General features: G+C 35.5%; 1 protein-coding gene across 1 annotated transcript in view; it reads right to left on the reverse strand.

Annotated features, from left to right (window-relative positions):
• Positions 1-23,791, reverse strand: part of LOC123703579 (apolipophorins) — a 34,501-nt gene continuing 10,710 nt past the window's right edge. Inside the window, exons 14-58 of the mRNA XM_045651663.1 lie at positions 23,431-23,593; positions 23,016-23,210; positions 21,771-21,950; positions 21,025-21,562; positions 20,665-20,841; positions 20,122-20,468; positions 19,668-19,883; positions 19,430-19,550; positions 18,965-19,340; positions 18,609-18,837; positions 18,192-18,346; positions 17,749-17,908; positions 17,317-17,538; positions 16,847-17,022; positions 16,257-16,365; positions 15,735-15,891; positions 15,310-15,479; positions 14,836-14,981; positions 14,063-14,317; positions 13,690-13,831; positions 13,273-13,417; positions 12,718-12,909; positions 12,069-12,307; positions 11,679-11,777; positions 11,344-11,397; positions 10,939-11,104; positions 10,309-10,490; positions 9,818-10,017; positions 9,252-9,381; positions 8,256-8,427; positions 7,929-8,047; positions 7,536-7,808; positions 7,109-7,274; positions 6,439-6,644; positions 6,094-6,225; positions 5,719-5,823; positions 5,123-5,307; positions 3,763-3,994; positions 3,286-3,433; positions 2,720-2,860; positions 2,157-2,272; positions 1,749-1,863; positions 1,320-1,435; positions 671-865; positions 1-221 (exon numbers count right to left, since the gene is read on the reverse strand). Of these exons, the coding sequence (XP_045507619.1) occupies positions 204-221; positions 671-865; positions 1,320-1,435; positions 1,749-1,863; positions 2,157-2,272; positions 2,720-2,860; positions 3,286-3,433; positions 3,763-3,994; positions 5,123-5,307; positions 5,719-5,823; positions 6,094-6,225; positions 6,439-6,644; positions 7,109-7,274; positions 7,536-7,808; positions 7,929-8,047; positions 8,256-8,427; positions 9,252-9,381; positions 9,818-10,017; positions 10,309-10,490; positions 10,939-11,104; positions 11,344-11,397; positions 11,679-11,777; positions 12,069-12,307; positions 12,718-12,909; positions 13,273-13,417; positions 13,690-13,831; positions 14,063-14,317; positions 14,836-14,981; positions 15,310-15,479; positions 15,735-15,891; positions 16,257-16,365; positions 16,847-17,022; positions 17,317-17,538; positions 17,749-17,908; positions 18,192-18,346; positions 18,609-18,837; positions 18,965-19,340; positions 19,430-19,550; positions 19,668-19,883; positions 20,122-20,468; positions 20,665-20,841; positions 21,025-21,562; positions 21,771-21,950; positions 23,016-23,210; positions 23,431-23,593 (8,080 nt within the window). The 3' untranslated portion in view covers positions 1-203. The remainder of the gene's footprint in view (positions 222-670; positions 866-1,319; positions 1,436-1,748; positions 1,864-2,156; positions 2,273-2,719; positions 2,861-3,285; positions 3,434-3,762; positions 3,995-5,122; positions 5,308-5,718; positions 5,824-6,093; positions 6,226-6,438; positions 6,645-7,108; positions 7,275-7,535; positions 7,809-7,928; positions 8,048-8,255; positions 8,428-9,251; positions 9,382-9,817; positions 10,018-10,308; positions 10,491-10,938; positions 11,105-11,343; positions 11,398-11,678; positions 11,778-12,068; positions 12,308-12,717; positions 12,910-13,272; positions 13,418-13,689; positions 13,832-14,062; positions 14,318-14,835; positions 14,982-15,309; positions 15,480-15,734; positions 15,892-16,256; positions 16,366-16,846; positions 17,023-17,316; positions 17,539-17,748; positions 17,909-18,191; positions 18,347-18,608; positions 18,838-18,964; positions 19,341-19,429; positions 19,551-19,667; positions 19,884-20,121; positions 20,469-20,664; positions 20,842-21,024; positions 21,563-21,770; positions 21,951-23,015; positions 23,211-23,430; positions 23,594-23,791) is intronic.

Consider the following 23,791-nt stretch of genomic DNA (forward strand, 5'->3'; position numbering starts at 1 on the left):
TAAATAATATTTTTTTATTTTAATACAAATGATTATTAACACTTATGAAACTCTGCTTTGGTATAAATAATGTAACGGACCTCAACGTTATATAACTGTATGAAGAATCGACTTAATGATATTTTTTTGTATGTATGTCACATCGAAGCCCGGTTACGTAGAACTAGATGTATTTTCTTTAATGGCGGATCGTGTCTTTACATTCACTTCCTCTTGCGAGCCTGAAACAATAAAACACATGTTCATTAACTTAATAAATCTAACATAGAAAAATACCGCTAAAGGAAATTTAAAATCAAAATAATGATTCAGAATATACTTTTAGCAATGCTATGTGTACCAACATCAAACAGATTGAATTTATAATTGTTTATTATTTACTCCGAAACATTTTAATTTGAGGTTTAGCAAATTGATACACATTTTTAAATTAATAATTTTGCGAGATTTGATTACCAACGTTAACGATCTTTTCCCGATTATATAAAGATTGACTATCTAAAATTATGAGACATTTACTGCCGTGCATGTATGTGTGCAAAAATAGCTTCTACGTTTGATAGTTTGGGGCAGTTTTATCCAGACTACTAAAAGAGGTTGTTTTACAAACAAAAACGATTCTACCTCATCTACTCATCACAATTATAACAAGAAACACAATCCAACTTACCGCATCCTTCCTCTCAGTGGCCACGCACACAGAGCGCACCCTGAAGGGGTCCACGTAAGTGCAGGTGCAGGTCTGCACGGAGTTGTACTGCAGCATGCGGCTGGTGATGGACGCAGCTGCCGTCTGGAGGTACTGCTTGCGCTGTCCTGGGTTCAGCTCGTGGTAGGTGGTCGTGGAGAACACGAAACCGTCGGTCTGGAAATGGTAGTTTATTAGAAAAGAGCAAAAATATACAGTAATAAAAAAAATTTCAGGACAATTTTCACACACGGCACGATCTGATCCCATACTAAGCTTTCGCTTGTGTTATGGAAACCAGATGGCAGTTAAACATACATAATATATAATTTTAAATAAAAACTTATATAGATATATATACAGATATACAGAAATTAAAAAAATGGATTTTAATCGCATTTCATTTTATCCATTTTAGGTCATGTTTTGGAAAATTTTCAGCGATCGTGGTCACAAGCAGACTGTACATTACTCGAGTCAAAAACACATGTATATAGTACTAGACTGGGAAATTACTACGTAAGCAACCAACTAGCTAGATCGTTGGTAACAAGGTAATTTACTAGTAATACGTAAGAAATTATAGGAGCTTTTGGATTAGGTATGGGTGTGAGATTTTGAAAATACTTACATCCTGAGCCATGTTGATGCAACCATCATTGACGCCAATGTCCATTTTAGATCTGAGCGCTTCTGTGTCCTTCTGTTTCTTGTCTCCCAACACTAATACGGCATTTTCGGAGAATCCTGTAAAATTAATAATGTTTGATAAGTGACAAGCAAAATGATTTTCTTTTCCGACTTGATAGTCACTTAAAAGATCGACTTATAGATACTATTTTAGACACACTTGGTGTTATAAATATAGAAATATAAGTTATTCTTATCTCCCAAAATCGACCTTGATATTAAATCAGTAAAACTTATTAAATATTTGTACGATTCGTACACCTGGGGATGCTGCTGATAATTACTATATGAAAATGAAAATATGCTCTGTACGTTTGCACCGTACAATAATATTAGAGTCATATTTACGAATAAATTGATTAAAACTTACCAACAACAGGCTTGCCACCGATCGGCGCAAGCTTTGATGTCTCAGTGATGACAGACACACTGTATGCGTTGTTTTCCATCCAGATGTCGTAAGACACGGTGCGTAGGGCTTCAACCTGAAACAGAATATAATGTTAAACATTTTAACTAGTGATATGGAATCTAAATAATTTAAAAAAGGATTATGGCAATTGAATAAGTGCTGAATTGATAATATGTGCTCACTAAAGATTTAATTTGAGATTTATAACAATTTTTGTACAGCTAAGTGCATCGAGTGAATAAGTATGATAGTTTTTATATTTTTATGTTTTTACTTAATAATGACAAAGGTCTTATCTGATTGAAATGAAATTCAATTTTTATAAGTAGATACCTAGCTTGATATAATAGTAATAAGAAAACTTACCAAGAAGAACTGGGGTTCGCAGGTGGTTCCAACAGAGCTGATGAGATGCTTCACAGCGCCAGGTCGGAGCGGTAGGTCCGTGATGGAGGCGTAGCCGGCCATGATGTTTGTGGCGCCTGAAATCATAGAGTACATGAGTTTAAAGTGTTAATATAATATGGTCTAGTGCTTTCACTTTTTTATAAAAGTTGCAAGAGGATACAAACTAACATTACTATAGCCAAACGTAAAAAAAATGTGTGCGTGTACTAGTGTAGGTACACACGAAAGAAGTGAAACTTCTTTATGACCTTATTTTTTCAAAAAATAATTTACTATATGCTACTTAACAGAAATACGTCGAATGTGTGCGTCGAATCACGCGTGGTAGGGATGAGAAAAAGATGGAGCGTAACGGAAAAATGTTACACTTAATTTTTTTTCAACCCCGATAAAGAAGTTTCACTTCAAAAATATTCTCATTAAATATCAATTACATTCCAATAAATATTTTGGACAAAACTGGTACTTGACGTTTTAAAATATAAGCTTATTTCAAAGAAAAATAAATATTCAGTACTCACCAACATTAACCTTGATGTATTCAATGATGTCCATGATGATGTCTTCAACCTTGTCAACACTGGGGATGCCAGTCTTCACACGCTCGCAGGTGTTGTAGCGGCTCTCGTCGTCAAATATCACCTTGGCATTCTTCAGTTTCACTGTAGATAGATTTGTGGTGGTAATTTGTTATTTAGATGATTTGATTTTTACAGTGCGTATCATCAGATAGTTGTCGATTAAGTTTGTTCTTTCAAATAAGTATTACAGGTTTTATTGATTTAAAAGTAGAAGTGGATGAAAATATAGGTATTAGAGTATACGTTATGTGGTTTTCTTGTCATATTAATTCCTGATGTTTTTATAATAATGATATTATTTTTTAACTGACACACTAGATGATTTCTTTGTGAATCGAAATATTATTTTGTTGAGAAATGACTTTAAATTTATCTAATATTAAGCAGACATTTCGTACAAGAGTAGTGGAGACGAAATTTAGTGATTGCGAAGTGATAAATTTAAATATTTTAAGAAAATCAGATGGAAAAGAAAATATAAATATAATCAAAGAAATTATACTCACAGTCAGTATCATACAAGATCGGGTACGGGTATTTAGAGGTAAGACCGACGAGGTACACCTTGATGTCAGAGATGCGCTTGCTCTTGAGTCCGTCAATCACTTGCGACACAAGGGGCACGATTAGTTCCTTGTAGTTTTGTTCGTTGGCCTGGAAAAAATAGTTTACGTTTAGTTTAAGTTTACGTGTATTTGTATAACTAAATTGACCGTTGTTCATCATCATAGATCGTGTATAAGATTTACGTGAAATCGATGGCAAAATAGTAATGCTGTTTATGGTATAGTTTAAATATATAAATATACAATCATAAATAAAGAACAAAGGAACTTTTTTTCATTTGAGCAGATTAAAAGCCGTTAAAGAGATAAGTGAGATATAGGTAACTTCTATGAGAAGTATTGATAAACTAAGCAGTTCGGTTTTGACTTTTAATAAAGTATTTCAAAAAAAATCTAAATGGATAATATGTTCCTCACCTTAGTAACCTCAACAGACACAATAACATCAGCCTGTTTCGCTGGCAGTTTGAATTCATACACCTCTCCAACTTCCCGTGGCTTGTCGCCGTCAACACAGCGCACGCAGCGCGCGGGCAGCACGGCGGGCAGCAGGCCGGTCAGAGCCAGCGCCGCGTAGCCGCGCGCGAGGTCGCACGCTTGGTGGATCGCATCTTCGCCGTCACCGCTGCATGCGTGGATGCACGCTTGTCTGGAGAGGGTTAATTTTTATGTAAAATATTATCTACACTAATATTATAAAGAGGAAATCTTTGTTTGTTTGTTTGATTGTAATGAGCTAAGGCCCAAGATAGAACGCGATGGCGGTGCACTGTGGACGCCTTCTGCCCCACATAGGGGACATGAGCTAAGGCCCAAGATAGAACGCGATGGCGGTGCACTGTGGACGCATTCTGCCCCACATAGGGGACATAGGACAATAAGTCAATTAATAGGCTCATATTAACTACTGGACCGATTTTGATGAAATTTGTCACAGACAATTTTTAGACCCTGAGAAAGAACATAGGCTACCTTTTATTGCGAAATATGTACCACGGGCGAAGCCGGGGCGGACCGCTAGTAGTATATATTTTTTGAGTTGGAAATAAATGCTGTTTGCTTTTATACTTTATTTCTATAGCTATAAACAAGCTATAAAGCTATGGAGTTTCTTGCCGATTCTTCTCCATAGATACTGCTTTCCGAATCGGTGGTAAATGTTAAAAATACTTATGTAATGACGATTCGAAAGTGCTACTAAATAGTAGTCTAATTGAATAAATAAATGTTTGAGTTTTTTGAGTTTGAAAGGATTATTATTCATTCATTCATACAGCAAGTATTTTATTCCATAACTTGCTTTATTTTATTATGAATGTAAACTTGTGGGGATCATGGACGTACATATACATTGACGATATATTTTTATTTTGGTAAACTGACCTTTAATACCTTTTTTTTTTTTTATATAGTGGGGAAATCTTCTTAGATACCCCCGGCTCCCGGGGATGGAGCCGTGGTTATGTCGGATTTCTACCGACTAAAACCCCACTCTGTTCCATCGCGCTGCTTTGGACGGAACTGCGGGAACGGTTACGACTCTACCGCGTGTGACCTTTAATACCTAAATATTGCTATTTTAGATGATTCCGATCCAGGAAATTTAATAGATCGTTACAACATCATTGATCTTTCATACTAAAAAGTTTATTACTATAATGAAATTCGATTTTCTACTTTTCCAGTTACCATCCACACATCATATACTCCTGAAAATTTTTCTATGTTACCATAATACCGTTTTATGTACCTACATTATAGATAAGTAAGTAATTACCTGAAAGGTGCAATATCAAGGACCAAAGACAATGGTCTGAGGGGTGAAGTGCCTCCAAACACAGCTTCACATGCAGGTGGCAGTGCCGCGTGCATCTGGTGGTGCGAATGTTCTGGAGCTTTCACTTGCGGGCAACTGCCGGCCAGGCGGTACGCGTTACCGAACTCGCTTTCTGATTGAGAGATCTGGAGACAATTGTTGTTAATTAAATACATGCTACGTAAATGTTTGCCTTCGTCTTTGTCTCTGCCTATATGCTTAGTATTCAGGGTTGTTTAATGTAAAATTACAGGCATAATAATTGAGTAATGTAAAATGTTGCTTCGATGAGGCGATGTTTACTTTAAGGGATCTATAATTCTATAACGCTCTATATTTTATTAATGAGTATGTTTTGGCACATTTTTCAAAAATTGTTCCGGAAATCAAATGTTAAATATAAATTGGAAACAATTATTATTAATTTATTTATCCTTATTTGTACAGTAATATTGGAGTTTTAGAGCCAATACATAAGTTATACCAAAATTTATTTAAAGTAAATTAATCGAAACAATACTATTACGATAATTTTATGTAGAAGAGGAGCCACTAACCTTTCCGTTGGGTAGTCTGAAATCGTCGTAAGGTTCGTTGTTGCCGTCTCCAAGAAGACCGCGCAGTTTGCCGAGGTAGAAACCAGAAACTTCGATGTAACACACCTGTGAATTTATAGGGTTAATTCATTTGTGTAAGTATTATTGCCTACAGGCAAAAAATATCGGTTTTATATAATAAGTTTAATTAAATAATAAACACATACCAATTAAGTTATTAATTTAAATGGCAGAAGGGAATATTCGATGATTCAGTAACTTTAAAATCGTTATATTATTGCCTTAAAAATCATGCGTTTGGAAGTTAAGAAAGAAACTGGTAAATATGAAAGCTTGTAACAATTATTGGGTAAAGGATTATTATAAGTTTCTTACCTCAAGTTTGCTAGTACAGTAAGCCATAACACCGTACAGTGAGCCAAGACCGATGCGTCCGTTGGGTTGTCTGAACGCGAACGATTCCTTTTCGATGATAGGGTAGCCGTGATTGGCTCCGTTGATAGATGCCTGCGAGAAAATAATAAAGTAAGTTAATAAATGTGTTAATATCAAGGTATTAACAATAGTTCTGACAAAAGAGATCGGGGAAATGGTATTAGAAATTTGAGATTTAATAAATTTTGTAGATATCAATAGATTTAGAAATTGAATTGCCTAAAATCCATAATCATACTTCATAGTTTTGTAAAATTTTACCAGAATAAAAAAAACACGTATCACCTGTCCATTCTCCTTCAGCTCAATAATAGCTCCACTCCTGTCCTCCATGATCAGCGACTTGGGGTTGCCGTTCTGCAGCTGCATCATCAGCGTGAAGTTCCTGTCAACATGATCGTGCGCGAGCACGTAGCGGCACGTGCCCGGGAAGGTGAGGTGGCGACCGTCGAATGTGAAGATGTGCTGACCGTTCACGATTACCGCACGCACTGGGTAGAGAAAGATGGTTTAAATATCATACGATTGATTGGATAGACGTTTTTTTTTATGAGAAATTAGTAAAGACTGTAGAAGAAAAATTCAATGACGCATAGTATACTAAGGGCCGATTTTTCAATCCTTGGTTAAAATTTATACGTTATTCGATGAATAAGTTTTAACCAAGGATTGAAAAATCAGCCCTAAAGGGACTAAGATTAATAGTTGTATTACGGAATCGATAAGATATTACAACGTTCAGCAAATTACAGGAAGGATTTTATTTTTAATGAAATATAAATAATGCGTCATATACATATTATGTTAAGTAGATATGTAAATTTTAAACAACGTTTATTCTTAATTTAGTCGGTCGGAAAGTTATGGTCAATCATACATAATACATCTGTGGTATTAACAAAAACTTTAGATTCATATTGAGCAAGGAAAAATACTAATTAATGTGATAACTTACTCTTAGCTGGTACTTCATCCAATGGGTTGAGACTACGTGGTCTGTAAGCCCTGATCAAGCTAAGTGGGTTGGGGATGTCTCCTTGAATGAGTTGAGAGATGAAGCTCATTCCAGCGGAGCCGCCGAAGTAGGGCGCTGCGAATGATTGTGGGCCAGATAGGGATGGCTAAAATAAAAATAAAAAATGGTTGAAGCTATAAGAAACCTATATACTTGTTATTTTAACGCTGCAAATTCTATTCAGTGACATTAGCATTCATTTCATAATAATTAATTAATTTTGACAAACATTTTATAAGGAATGTTTATAGGATTATATTATTATAATAACTCTACATTAAAAAAAAATTGTAAATGCATTTAATTTTATACGTATATCTATATACTAGGTCGTACTACTTATGTACATCATTAATCATTAACTCACCATAACAAGAGCAGGGATAGAGTTAAATCCAAGTTCGTTCAGGTTCTTCTTGACGAATTGCACGAGAGATGTGGCAGCTGCCACCAATTTCTCATAAACAACCTTAAGTTCTGCCTTCTCGTCAATCTTTTCTTGACGCAGTTTCTTCTGAATGTAGTTGAAGAGAACGTCAGAGAAGCTCTGTAGTTCTTCAGTTGGGAGGAAGCCTCGGATCGATTGTTGACCTTCTTGTAAAATGGCCAGGACTTGTTCTGGGACGGCTAATTCTTGCCACTGTTGATTAAAAGGTAAATATTCAAATTAATTTATTAAGTTAAATACATTTCGACATACATTCTTAGTGTAAATACTGAAGTCAAATGTGGAATTGAACGCATATAAACGTAAAATTACCTTCTCCTTGATCATAGAGATGACTGGCATTTCCTTGATTTGTTGTGAGATTTCTGCAAACAGTGCTGATGAACGAGTACGGAATTCTTTCATTTGAGATAAGATGATACGAACGACGTCTGCAACATAAACAAACAGTTAGTTAGTTTTACAAACGTTTAATCCAAATTATATCTAATGAAATTAGTTCGTAAAACATATTATATTTTCGAAAATACTTCTCCCATTAAACAAGTCATTTTGAGAGTGCTTAATGAGCTTTGATAATAAGACACCAAATAAAGTAGAAAAGAATATAATTACTACTATAACTATCTCTAAACTTACCCTTGAACATGTTGGTAATCGTGCCGATGAATTCATCGAACTCAGGCTTGTGTTTCTCGAAGAAGTCGATAAAGATAGCGGCCACATGAGCTGCGGCGTCGATGATACCATCCATGTATTGTCTGAATGCTGCTGTGAGGTTGTCGCACAGTTCCTTTAGTTGGGGTTCGATCTGTGGATGATTTTGTTGATTAGAACATTATTTTGTTAAAATTTCAATTAAATTGACTGTTATGTCTGTTGATAATTTTGTAAAGCTTAATTTATCGATGTTTCGATTTGAAATCGGCCATATCTTGAAAGAAGAAGACAGAATCAAATTCGCCCACTTGATGGATTTGTAGAATCGATAGCTTAATAAAGGTATTAATTGAATATTGGTTTGTACCTATTAGTAAGTATTTTTAACCGACTTCAAAAAAAAGGAGGAGGTTATCGATTCGGCCGGTTTTTTTTATATGTATGTACACCGATTACTCCGAGGTTTCTGAACCGATTTACGTGATTCTTTTTTTTTCGATGCGGGATGGTGTCGAATTGGTCCCATAAAAATTTTATTCGGATAGGCCCAGTAGTTTTTATTTTATAAGCATTTTTGTCTGTATTTGTAAATGTTGCAAGTGCAAGTTTGAAGTCGGTTGTTTTTAACGCAGTTATTGACTTGTATAAATACTATTTCAACACTAAACGTTACAGTAGAAACATTAAGTGGAAATTTAAGAATTAAATCTGATTTGCATCACTACATTGTATAAAACAAAGTCGCTTTCTCTGTCCCTATGTCCTTTTGTATGCTTAAATCTCTTAAACTACGCAACGGATTTTAATGCGGTTTTTTTTAATAGATAGAGTGATTCAAGATGATGGTTTTAATATGTAATTTATTAGGTTTTGGACAAAGCGGGCGAAGCCGCGGGCGGTAAGCTAGTAATACATAAATTATTATGCAGTGCAGCTATTTATGATTACAGTTTATTGATTAATTATTCTCCTTACCTGTTTCTCGTACATTTCGTAGACCTTCTTGCTGAGGTCTGTCACAACTTCAATGTACTTGTCAATCAGTGGTTTGGTCACCGTTATAACTTCATCGATCATCTTAGCGATAATTTGGACGAGATCGTGCCTGTTAAACAATAAATTAATTTTAATTTAAACAATATAACTATAGCTAAATACTCTGACTTCTACATGATGATAAAAATGTATTTCTTTACAAAAAGTGAATTTTACTAATCAAAATAACTTCCTTCATTGAATAATATTAAAGTTAGTAAATAATTATTCTTCGCGACATAATATTAACCATTCTTCAGATTCACTTATGTGTAAATCTATTACTAATATTGTAAAGCTGAAGAGTTTATTTGTTTGTTTGTTTGAACGCGCTAATCTCAGGAACTACTGGTCCGATTTGAAAAATTCTTTCGGTGTTAGATAGCCCATTTATCGAGGAAGGCTATATACATATAATCACGCTAAGACCAACAGAAGCGGAGCGCAGCTAGTACAGAATAATTATTATCTTCAAATAGATTTGTTACACTATCATGAATACTTACGCAGCCTCTGAGAGCTCTTTCAAAGTCTTGTCGTTGGTGATTTCCTGCATCAGTTTCTGGAAGTCTTCGCGATAAGCCTGTTCCAGTTCCTTAGCCTTGGGTTCCACTCGCTTGAGCATTTGCTTGAAGTCGTTGCTGTTCTTCTCGCTAATTTCCTTTACCTTGGCAATGAGTGTGTCCAAGTCCTTTTTGAACGCGGTCTGTAAGATATTATGTTTGATTTATTAAGTTGAAAGTTCTGTTTGACCATATTTTAAAATTAACGTGCAGTAATTGTTTTGTTGAAAATTTATATGAGGTGTCCCTTTTAGATCTTAATACTAATTTTAGTTATCACACCAGAAACTATTCCGCAATTAAATAAATAATTTGATTTTTATTTTTTATGTGTAATTTTCATTTTAAACACATTGATTAGTATTATGACACAAAACTGTTGTAGTAAATTTAGACTATGCGATAATGTTCTTTGAAATACTTGGTGTACTCACCACAAAGTGATTGTAATTGTCCTTCGAGATGCCATAGTCGGAGTTGACCTGGTTATCCTTCATGAACAGAGCGGCGTGGACGATGTTGTTCTTCTGTCCAGGTAAAACGATGTCAACGGAGACGTCCACACGTTCCTCTGGGTTCAGGTGACCGATGATGGACAGCTTGCGTTCCTTCTCATCTGTAATAACAAGAAGTTTTAAAGCGATGGATTCATTTGGAATAAGGGAGCTCATTGTTTATTTCTAATTCAACGTTTTATTAATTGCTTCTAGAATATTATAAATTTATGTATATTGCTGGAATGAGCTATTTAAATATATTAGACTCATCATAATTATCATCATCATCATCATTATCGTACCATATTATACGTATATACATTAGACTCGGTTCAACATTTTATGTATTGAATTTATATATTTGATTTTATGGCATTCAAATGCTTTATAAGTACAAATTTATATTAAAGCGCCTCGGAATGGCGCGAAAGGATGCGGGTTCGAGTCCCACCTCGTGAACGAATTTTTTCTAATCTTTATAAATTTGTATTTTATGAATTGCTTAATTATTTCTTGGATCAGTAACTAAGTGAATGTAAAACAATATATAAAAGAAAGGAGACTCACCACTGTATCCAGTGCTGAATTCATAGTATTGGTAGTCCTTAACAATACCATATAACTGCACAGGTTTGAGCTGCAGTAAGCTGAAACGAAGGTCAGCTTGCTGCAAGTTCTCCTTCATTGTAGCTGATCCTTCCAGGTCAATGACCTTTACTACTGGTGTGTCGAACTGTAAAAGGAGAATATGATTTATGTTTTGTCTTCTTTTATTTTTTAGCATTTACACGTTCATACAATTCGTTCATGTTTGTTATGTATTTCAAATCTTAGAGCTTACATTTTTAATATTTTACCTCCTATATAATTAAGTCAACATAACTTTCTACTGTTGCTACTCTTTTTCTTTAAGGTATTTATTGATATTTGAAAAATATTGAAATTCATGGTTGTATCTGAAAATGCACTTACCACAATTTTAACGTGAACAGGGCTGGCTTCCATGTTGAATTCAGCTTTACGGTCCTATAATTATAATAAAAATTAATCAGTAAGTTATAACATTTAGCAATGCCGTAAAAATCAATATTAATTGTTAGAAGCGCATATAAATCAAGCACTAAACAGTCCACAATGTTTGTTGTTGTTGTAAATCACTTATTTCCAAACCTCGATAGATAAATTAGCTATGTTAAAGGAAAAATAGGATTCTTTCATGCATTAACAGATGCAAGAGTTAAAACAGCTCTTTTTGAAATAACACCGGTATTTTAATAACATTTCATTAATTTATAAGATAAACTTACGTTGCCAAGTACAGGGTGGGAGACAAGAGCCACACTGGACACTTTGACGGAGTTTTCAGATGGACGCTGCACCGCTCCGCGGACGCGGACGAGAGCCTCCTAAAATTAGAATTCATTGATTAAATCTCTTGTTAATATTATATTTATATATGTAATGAAGTTTTGAAAGTTGAATGAGTTGAACAAGAATTGAGTTTTGTAATAGAAGGTTTTAATTGAATTAAACATAAAAACAAAAGCATTAGAGCAATAAGAAAAGAATCAACCAGCAACAAATTTATTAATTAGAAGATAAACGAAAAATGTGAAGATAAAAATAACTATTAAAATATTGAACTAAGATCCAAAAAATACATCATCATAAGAAAGAAATAAACAATTACACCGTACCTTGCGAATCTTAGGGTGGACGAAGCCAACTTCAGCCAACGCGTCACCTCCTTGGTCATTAACGTTCAGGTCGACCAGGAATCTGGCGCCAGTCTTGGTCTCCGGCCTGTTCTTGTCGGGGTACAGGCTCATTTCACCACGGATGGGGAATGGCAGGGATTTGTCGGTCGGGTATTGGACAAGGGTCTCTACAGCGAAAACGCGTTTGGGCAGCGTCATCGTGAAACCAGCTGGGAATTCTGTAATAATAGATAATAGTAGGATGTGAAGATTTTAATACGCTTTTAAAAATGTTGTGTGGTAAATATTTTTTGAATGTTTATTTTATAAAAAAATCTTCCATTTATAGGTGTATCGAATTTGATACTAATAGATTTTTTTTTGTATCAAATTTAGATAATACAGTCTCGTCTCTACTTTTTTTCACAAAAAAGGTGCAATTGCTTAATTAAAGCTGTACTACTAAATTCCTAGATAGCTTCTAATTATTTTGTAATAGTTAAAATTATTGTTTAAATGTATCTACATCATCTTTTATCAAGGGTTTGATGATGATGGAAAATATTTAAAACCTGCATAGTAAATCCTATCTAATAGTTTAATAAAAAATAACGTTACTATAGTATTGTGAAATTATTATAATACTCACTGCCAAACTCAGGTTTGCTGTAGGCATTCAAGTGCATCTTATCAGACTCCCTGTTGACGTGCAAGTTGAGCAAGTACTGCGGGAACTTCTTGTCGGAGAACTCGTTGCTGATCTCAAGCCCGAATTCCGTGGAGACGCCGAGCTTACGCAAGTCGAAACCGACGTTGAAGAGGTGTTGGATCACGCCGGCTTCTGTTGTGCAATGTTATATTTAGATGCTTATTGCTATTTATTTTATTATAATATGCTTAGATGCTATTTTTAGTTATGTGGGTTCTTCCGATGTATGTGTATGCAAAATTTACATAATAATGATTCGTCTATATTGAATTTTTCTTATAAAAAATGTAATTTTCACATTATGTTAAAAGGAAAATGAGTTCTGTCAACAGAAAACTCATTCGTCAGTGATGAACTTTCTATAAGTTGTTAAGGACATAAATATCCAAATCAACCAACCTTATTAAAAAACAAATGCTATTCTATCAAAAAATTAAACTTAAAGTAGGAATCTCGATTTATTTTCTATCCAAATAACATAAGAACAGCACTTACGGGTCATAGCGATCTTGGAGTTCAATTCTGCGTGTGCGCATTGTTTCTTCTCTTCGCAGTACACGTACGAGGTCTTGTATTCCAAGTTTGTGATGCGGGCTTCGGCAACGTGGTTAAGTTCGCCAACAGCTACGTTGATGAATGTCTGTAATAAATAATTCATTGCTTAGTCTTAACGGAGCACTACGTGTAAAATAAAAGTTTGGTAACGAATTATCAAAATTAACTTCTGTTTTAAGATTTCGCTTTTTAGTATGAGATTTACCTGTAAAGACTTATTCTATCACACCAGTTCTTTCGTTGAGTATCATAGAAGAATCTTTAGCGTGTTCTTCTTATAAATCTATCAATGAGGAATATTTGATATCTACGTTTGTATAACAAAAATTTATTACATTAAAAGCGCTGTTATCTTACCTCGATGCCCTGTTCATTGCCCTCTGTAAGCAAAGTGCGGATGAACTTGAAGTTAGCTGGTTTCTGCGAGTCTTTAACCTTGAGGGTTCCAGATCCTTCAATGATTGTCTTCAGACCTTCCTCCTTCTTGATTAATGAGGTACTACAATAGTTAAAAGTTCGTTAATTCAATCTTGTATTGAAATCTCAAAATATATTGAATCGAAGAACCTAGTCATACCTAATGGCTAATTTAATTAATAATTGTAATAGACAAATATTTTTTTGAGTGAAATGACAAGTAGTGGACCGTGGACCTGGAATTTCAATTTTTTTATAACAGAGTTAATCATTTAATTTTTAGAGCAGTTAAAAAAATACATTTTAAATTTACCTTCCACTCAATACATTCTTGTTGTCATTAATCGCGCTGAATTCCAATCTCTTGCCGTTGCCAGCGTCCTTGCTAGAGATATCCAACTTGTAGTTCTTGAGAGCAAGCGATTGCGAGTTTCCGCGGAATTTCAGGAAGAGATCATTCTGGAAACCGACTTCGAAGGTAGCGTCCACGTCGAATTTGTTGAAGTTAACGAATTTGAGTTCAACCTCACCGTGCTTGGCCTCGAAGTTGGAGCCCTTCATGTAGACTCTGCAAAATGAAATAAAAGAATATAGATATAATTATAGAGTACTAGCTTTCCACCCGCAGCTTCGCCCGCGCAGTTAAAGAAAAACCCGCATAGTTCCCGATCCCGTGGGATTTCCGGGATAAAACCTATCCTATTTCCCGGGGTAAAAAGTAGCCTATGTCCTTTTTCGGGTATCAAAATATCTCTATACCAAATTTCATGCAAATTGGTTCAGTAGTTAAGGCGTGATTGAGTAACAGACAGACAGAGTTACTTTCGCATTTATAATATTAGTATGGATAAGATTGCTGATTTTTGTTAAGAGAGTTTAAAATTTAATTAAGCTCAACAAACGTATATTTTACGTAGAGGTAATAATTAATCTCGATTAACAGTAGAGATGTTATATTAATGTCATGCCTACGTAATTGTCTGATAGATTAATTTACAGATTATTAAAATCTCTTTGTTCTTAGGACATAGTAATGACAGTATTTATCTGTACTTATCATCGTGAAAAAATGCATGATTTGCTTACCTCGCAACCTTATCAGAGCTAGGGCTTGAGTATTTGAAGTCAAAGACGGGCTTGATCTGCGACAACACCAGTAAGCTCTCCGAGCGGTACACGCGGCCGTCAGCGTCGATTGATAATACGCTGTCGTAGGTGTCAGGTGTTGGGTTCTGAAGAAGATAAATGGAATTAAAATATGCTAAATAGGAACTAAAAATCAAAATCGTATAATAACTTTTCATATTATGTTATAATATTATGTCCGACTTCATTTGTTTTGTTAACTTTTATAGTACCCAGAGAACAATCGTATTTATTGATGTAAGTTTTAATAGAATAGGTTGTGTTTTAAACAAAGATATTTACAAAAACTTTTGAAGGCAGGGTTTAAAAAATTGGTTTCCGTAGCTTTTATAAGTACGATGTACTAATTATTATTTACGTTATCTTATTGTTTTATTTCTTTGTTAATTTTTAGACTTTAATCATAAGTTTCACCTTGTTGTGCAAATTGAGAACCAGCTTCTTCAGCTTATCATTTTGTGGGGCGTTCGCGTTGACCTTCAGCTCGTAATCTCTGCCTGCTGATGATCCCTGGATGTTGAGGGACGCAGTTTTGCCCTTGCCGTATTGTGCTTTGAATTCCATATCGCCAGATTTGGAGTCACCTGATAATATTCAATTATGAAGTTAATGTTGTTTTAAAAAAATAATAATAACCAGATATATTTTTGGTGGTGACGATAAAGGAATTTAAGAATTTAGTTGCGTTTATTTTTATTTGATTTTCATAACGAATCCCAGCAATCTTTCTGATTCTTTCTGTTCGATTTTTTATGTTACATTCGTCTATTTCTATTAGTATTTCAAAGTAATTGGGAACTTTATTAACTTCCTAATTATTATTTATGTCGTAATGTTACCTTCTATGTCAGCCTTGTAGTTGACATCGAGCACAACAGGGTCGTAGTGGGGAACGATGAGCTTCAGCTTGGTGTTTCCATTCTTGGTGTTGTATTTACTGCTGCCGTCGATCTTGTAGATGTCTCCGTTGATTTGTAGAGATTCAATTAAGGTCACCTGATGGTAGAGGACATAAGAGTAAGTTTACGTAAACTTTTTGTTAAATTTAACTTAACTTACTAAACGAAACAACGTAATTTTAAACGAAAATCTTGAAATATTTTTATTGGCATTTGTACTAAGTATTAACATACCTAATAATATTATTTGTATTTGTCCATTTCATTTTTGCAAGTTGTAATTTTTAGCGAATCTTCTTTTGGCGCGTTGAGAGTAAAATTTCAAGGTCGCATCATGGCAATACCGTCACGACATGGAGTAAGGCGACGATTTTTGTTTCTTTGAATCTTGCCAAAGCAGTTTCTGACACGTATGCGCTGCTTTTTTTGCAGATTTCAAATATTTTATTAATTTAAACTTACTTCAGAATCCTTGTTTTCGGGCTTCAGGTATAGTAATGTAGACACGAACTTGATGTCATGGGCCTTCTCGAACGGCAAGCGGACTGAGACAGTGAAGTCATCCAAGTATCTGAATGAAAATAATTCGTTTATTAATAAATGAATAAGAGAAAGAGTTAATATTTTAATTTTATAGCATCCAAATGATGCATTCTTCATTAATGAAAAATATTTAAAGAATAGTAAAAAAATCAATTACGCTATAGGCATTATTAGCGTTTAGCTACTATTATGTATTCTGTGCTATAGGCAAAGATGGGAGTTCAAATCCCGCCTCGTAATCGATTTTTTTTGTATTCTCTAAACTATATAAAAAAAATTGAGTACAAAACGTTTACACAACGTAAAAAATTTCTCGTGTAACATAATTAATTGTGTTGCATTATAAACATTTGTCATTTCATTGTAATTTTAATTGCTTCTAAAAAGAGTGTTCAAATGTCATAAGTAATAAGTAAACTTTTGTGACTATTTCTAATAGTATCAGAGTGTTTTTTTTTTCAACTATCAATATAAATTACACCTTTACATATTGCGTATTCAAAACTTACTTCTTTTCGCCGGTCTCTGGGAAGTGTGCGACGTAAGTGCCGACCACCTCAGCAGAGAGATCGTCACCATAGCTGGCCTTCACGCGGTACGGGTCTTCGAAGGACCTGATGTCCTTGAAGCTGAAGCTACCGTCGATCAGAGCGCGCTTGGGGATTAGGTTTCCTGATACATCACCCTGGAAATTGAATTATTTATTAGTTAAACAATTGGCTATATGGTCAGTGCTATAATAATAATTCCGTCTTGGTGTTCTATCCGTACTGGTCGCAAAACATTTTTTAAATTAACAGACTTCAAAAAGGTTTTTTAAGAATATCAGTATCACATCAAAATATGTTGCACCTTTTCATTAAAATAATTTATATGATTTTTTTATAAATGTGCAGAGCTATTTTATTCAATAAAATGTTATTTTTCATTATTTATTATTGTCTTATAAAGAAATATTCTTTCACAGAATTGTATTTACCTTGAATTTGACGTCGAATTTATCGCCATTAGGATGTTTCTTGTAGAAGAAGTTGCTCTGTAGATCGCGGCCATTTTGCAAGCGCATCTCAACTGCACCTTCATAGTCGAATGTCTTTTCCATGTCAGTGTTGGTTAGTTTGCCCTTGTAGCTGATGATGGATGCAGCTCCTCCACGCTTGGCTGCGTCAGACAGAAGGATATCTGCGTGACCGTTGTATACCTGCAATTTGTTTTTTTTTTATAAGAAGCATTCAGAACAATACCAAGGGAAATGGAGAGCAGTTTCTTTCTATGCAACTAATAATATGAAATTAGTTAAAAATGTCTTAATATATTACAAAAAATCAATAAAATATTATCTTTTTTATGTTGCATGAGTTATGATATTGATTCAATTAGAATTACACCAAAAAATAATAAAATTACGTACTCCATCTTTAGCAGCAAGCTCACGGTCGATCTTCAAGTTCAGGCACCTTTCTGTTGGAAGCACAACCTCAACATTTAAGTTGCCCTTATCATCTCCCATCAGACCTCCCTCTTGGTGCACATTGACTTCTGTCTTTTTGCCGTTGTATTCCAACTTGTTCCTGGAAATTATTTGAGGTTAGATGCGTTCGATGCAGTTATAAGCTTACCTATTGACGCAAATAATTAAATCCTATACTATAACTACATTTCAATACATACACATTACACATAATATGCATAGTGCGTAATATAATAATTGGAGATGGATGATAGAACGATAATGAACAATTTATGTGCTTTTTAACGACTCAACATTGCTTCTAAAGAAAGTCTAGTCGAAAAAATAAATATTAGAGATGGAGATTATTCTGCATTATTTCGTATGTCATTTTAAATGCTTACTTGGAATCAATAAGCTTGTCGTTCCTCTTGTTGGTAGTGCTGAAGTGTAGTTTTTCGTTGTTATCCTTCTCGAAGTTAAGGAACAATTCAACGTCTGCGTTGTATACAGGTGCTTTGGAAACGAATTTCACATCAGCTTTAATTTTTCTTTGTGCCTGAAAATAAATTTCGATATGTGATATTTTTATTTAATACCATTATTAACGTTGTATTGATAGAATCTTTAATAACTCAGGCCCCGCAACCACAGACACAATAGAAAATCTATTGTGTCTGGGACCGATCGGGCCGCTTGGGACTCAATGGGTTAAATGTTTGTTCGTTTGATCGATGGTGATCTTAATTTTACTAATAATCTTATAATTTCACAATCACTTTTTACTATGTGAAATTTAAAAGGTCTCAGTAGTATCTTACCTTTTTGAATTCGACGATAAACACACCGTTTCCTTTGCCTTGATTGTCAGTTACTTGGAATTGTCCATTAGCGCTGATGGCATCTTTGAGGATCAGCTTCAGCTGACCAGTTGGGTTCTCACCACGGTTGACCTTGGCGAGGAAGTCGAGAGCCACGTTGTCTTTAGCAAACGAGATGGTAGCGTGAGCGGAGTATAGATTTTCGTTCTCGATGATACCGGTGTCGAAGCTATGAAACAAATAATGTATTTAGAAATACATAATTTGCATAATACATCAATTCAATTTCTTTTGTATAATACATAAATTGAAATTCTTCTTCAATTTATTTATATTTGACTAATAATTATACTTACTTAATATCTTCCTTCATACCACCACCAGCGAGTTTCAAGTGTCCAATAGCTCCAATGTTCAAATCGTTAGCCTTATTTCTGTGTAGTACAACTCCGGACAGTTCGTATTTAGCCATGTTTTTAATTTCAATGTAGTTTTCCAAATTAGATTTGTCGGCGGAAACAATATCTCTCTTAACGAGAACTTCAACGGCTTGTTTGTCTAATTTCAGGCCTAATTTGACTCTATAGTCTCCTTCCTTTTTAATGTGTCTACGGGCATCTACTTCTAAATCAAACTCTCTGTTCATGTAATTTCCTTCAACGTCTAAATCAAACTTTTTAGGGTCGTATTCCAGGTCGAATTTTCCCTTGATTGGTAAGGCGTGGATTTCAACTGTAAAGAATTAAATGAAATGAAAAATCTACGCAAATAAGGTATCAATGTATGAGGAAGGTAAATAAGGAATTGATGTTAGTTCTTACGTTTGTTCTTGGTGATAACGTGAGCGGCATCAGGAAACTTCAGCAGTTGGTTGAAAGTGACGCGTTGGTTTGAGTCGCGAAGATCACCACCATAGTAGAAGTCTATGTCATTGTGGATTGTCTGTGAAATAAATTATATATGTTCATTCACTTTGTAGATAATATATTGTAAATCGGAGCAAGAGTAATGTTTAAAAGTTGCTGTGGTAAAATCATTACAATATAAAAAAATTCTTACATCTTTGGCATTTTCAAAGTGTCCGTTGACCTTGAAGTTAACGTATGGGTTGAGTGTGTTCATGAATTCGAGTTTGACATCGTATCCCTTGAGGGAACCGCTCAGGAGAAGGTTGTGTTGTCCCTTCTTTGCTTTCAGGTCCATCTCGATGACTTTAGGTTCGTAGTTGAAGTGTCCCTCTACGTTTACTGGCTCGTTAGAGTTTGGCAAGTTAACCTGAAATTATCATAAAATATTCAGAACACGTAGAATTAAAACAATAATCATAATTGGTATCGTTTTAAATAAATCAACACGTAGATAAAAGTTAGTTCAATAAACTGCAATCAGTAATTAATAATTCTAACAAGTAATTTTCTACAATTAAGCAAAGAAATGGTTTATTGAAACGTTGACTGTTAAACTTTTCACACCGTTAGTGAAATAAATCGCTTTGTTAAAATAAATAATTCACCTTGATTCCTTCCAAAGTATAACGCACAGCTGGTCCATTGGATTCCTGAATCAATTGTCCATCGACCTTAAGGTTCTGTCTGCCACCTTTGTCTGGCAATTCGTATTCAAGAATTGGTTTCCAGACCTTCCTTCTGTCATTGCCTTGAGCGTTAAAACCAACTTTACCGTAATAGGCCATAGAGTCGATTTTAGCATCAACAAGAAGTGCTTGTTCTGTTGGTTTGGTGAAGAGCGAAATTTGTCCGTGTAACGTTTTGATCGGCGACTCTAATGCTAGTTTGAGAGTCTTCTCCTCTGGGTTGTATATGACATCTCCGTTAAATTGAGTGCGTCGGTTTTGAGATCCTATGAAATTAAGAACATTTTACAAATTAATTTAATAGTGTTTAGATGCATTACGTGACATAACAAATACTTTTTACAAGTTAATCAATTACAATATTGTATGTGTGATAGCTTACGTTAATTTATTGGTGATTTTAGTAGCTACTGATTCAATCTATTTAATTGATTATTGTATCAATTGAATTTGTTAAATTACCTTCAGCGTCAAAGAGCAGTTCAACGCCGTATTTGCCGGTCTGTTTGTCTGTCCTCAAGGCTCCCTTCAGATGGTAACCGCGAAGGTCGTTCTTCTCAAGCGCTACTCGAATCTTGGCGGGGCCCACTACTGGGTATTTCGCCAAGAATTTGGAAATTGAACCTTGGGCTTCAGGTCCTAGTGATAAAAATATTACGTGAAGGTTATGATATAAGATTAGAATTTCTTTTGTTAGCTTTAAATTTAAAATTAAGAATGTTTCAGATTTAAAGCAGCAATTAAAGATGTATGTTATATTTATTGTGATGAAAAAGCTAATTATAATGTACTTTCGCTTTTAATTATTGATGTGAAATTTACCTGAGAATGTAAAAGGTACAGAGAACTCTCCACAAAGAGTAAGACCAAGAATTCCAGACATTTGGTCGAAGCATTCAGAGTATGACTTCTTATCAGAGTCAAACTTGATTGGCGTCTGCTTTTCCATCTGTCCCTTTTCAGCTGAGAAGAATACAAGTTCGTTGGATGCAGTTATGATTTCTTGTTTGTCAATTGGTAGACCCAGTTGGAGATCGAATCCTTGGCCGTTCTCAATGACCTTAGCGATAACATGACCACCAGTAGACGAGTGTAGGTTCACGATTCCTTTAATTCCAGCTGTGACTGCATTAGCATCGACCATCATGACCATTGAGACTTCAATGTCTGTGCTGGGTACGACCTTAACGTCAACCTTAGCATTTTGCGGTGAGCGGAGGATTTGGCGAATGTCAATGTTGGTGGACAGGTCCACACGACCAGTGGCTGATCCAACAACGTCCAATTTGATTGGCAGACCGGTGGCTGTGGGGTACGCCAGTTCAGCGTCCAAGAATAAGAGATGAGCGCGAACTTCTTGCTGCAAGATAAAAAAAAATTGACTTAGTGATATTGATTAAATTCCTATAAGTTGACTTTCTATCGTAAGGACCTACATAAAACTATTTTAAACTGTAATATTAAAACATATAATAATATGAATTTTAGAATCTGTTCTATTATTTATGTAAAAATATATCTACTCTTTTTACTTAGAATAATTATTTAAGTTATATTTTTGTATTTACCTGGAAGTGTTTGACTTTGTTAATGCCATCGCTGACGATCTTCATCACCTGGTCGAGACCCTTGTTGAAGTCGAAGCCCTTGTCGTCTCCTAGAGATAGGAACACCGCGTCGGTTCCGAACAGCTTCAGGTAGACATCGAGGTCCAGCTCGTTATTGTAGGGGACTGATTCAGCTTTTACCTGATGAATGTAAAATAATATTAGTAGTAGTCGATAGTAAAATAATGACACGTAAACATTTTACAAAGTGAATCCATTACAGATATTTATATTGTAAAATACGAGACTATGTTTCTCTATTATATTGTTGAATTGGTTATCTTAGAATATTATTATCGTTATATTATTACTATGTTTCTCTTCTCCATAATACTCGGGTACCACCAGAAGGACGGTACCCGGATCTTTGGAAGGCTTACGTGGGGACACGGATCCAACACGCAGAGGCCCTTTCGAGACTTTTAATGTGTTGTGGGACACCAGCCGCAGCCTGCCCATGACTGCACTATAGAGATACAGCCCTAGGCAGTCCGCGGCCGATGTAGGACTATTGCAGGGTATGGAAATTTAATAATTGGGCTATGGATTGGGATGCTAAATGGACTGGTACTGGGGACTATGGGAAACTATGGCACCTGCCTTTCTACTAAAAGAAAGTAAAAATATGGTGGCAGGTGGTGACTCGCCCTCTCACTGTATGGGCCCCCGAAACAAGTCACTGCAATAGTGCGACAAGGGGGCAACATATTGTGAGCAGCTAAGGGTGGAGAGGCGTCCCTGGACTTTAAACTCCGATCACGCGCTCCCTGAGGGTCCAGCATCACGTGCCCACTCGCCACTTACGCTTCGCATCCACCCTTCGAGCTAAAAGCTCTCGCGACTCCACTCTGGCCGGCCGGTTAAGGCAAGCCAGAGGTGGGGGTCCTGTCCTCGTCAGGCTTCACTCCGACCGGCCGGTGAAGGCAAGCCGGAGATGAAGACAGGGGCCTCCCCCGGGAGCACTCGGTTCCCGCAGGGTCGCTACTCCCCGACACCCCGCCACAAGGTGTCCTGCGGGTTGACTGATTGCACGGGTGGAATATCTATTATCACGTAAACAATAGATATCCCAACCGTGGGCGATGGGGTCGTCACATCCCTACGCCCTTATTACTATCATTATTACTTGTTAAAGACGGTTTAAGAAACCATTCTGTTATTTTCAAAAGTTCGCTTACACCGGTGGATAATAATAAAAACACTTACGTTCTTGTCGAAGTTGTCAACCTCGCTCTTAACAGAGCGGCGGCCTCTCAAGTTCCCGTCGACCTTCTGGAAGGTTTCTTCAGCGCGTTTGTACAAGTTGTCGTAGATCTCTTGTGGCTTCTGTGTGCGGAACATGCCTCTTGGTCCCACAAAGTGCTCGATCACGCGGTCCAGGTTGCCTTGACGACCACCGATCTATGAGGAATGAAAATATAAATTATTTCACGTGCTTTCAAAATGCAACTGCTTTTTTTAAATTTGATATTTATTGAGTATTTATTGCTGTATTTGAATAATAATAATAATTAAACACACCAAGTGATTTATGTACAGTCTCTTTTCCTCTCAGTTTAATGTTCTTTGAACTGAATATTTACTTAACGCAAGCAGTACAATTTAAAAAAATAGTAATCACCTCGAAGACGTTGATATTGTGTCCGAAGATTTCAGCTGTCAGGTTGAAGGTAGCAGATCTTGGGAGGAAGGAGTCCTGCGAGTAGATGATGGCCTCTTCGACGGTACCACCAGCGCCCAAGGCGTCGATGTTGTATGAAAACTCACGGAAGAACGAGTATTTCCTATGAACATAACATTTAAAACATTAATTAAATTACACGCGGCAGAACGAATATTTTCTATTCAGAACAATTAGAATATAAAATAAATATATATTAGCTAATCTGTTGTTGCGTAAAATTTTTGTTGAAATTATAAATTCATTCGCATCCACACTTAAAATCATTTGCGTAAGTGTATTATTAAAAAAAAAAATATAA

This window comes from Colias croceus, chromosome 26, assembly GCF_905220415.1.
Source record: "Colias croceus chromosome 26, ilColCroc2.1".
NCBI classification, from domain to species: Eukaryota; Metazoa; Arthropoda; class Insecta; order Lepidoptera; family Pieridae; genus Colias; species Colias croceus.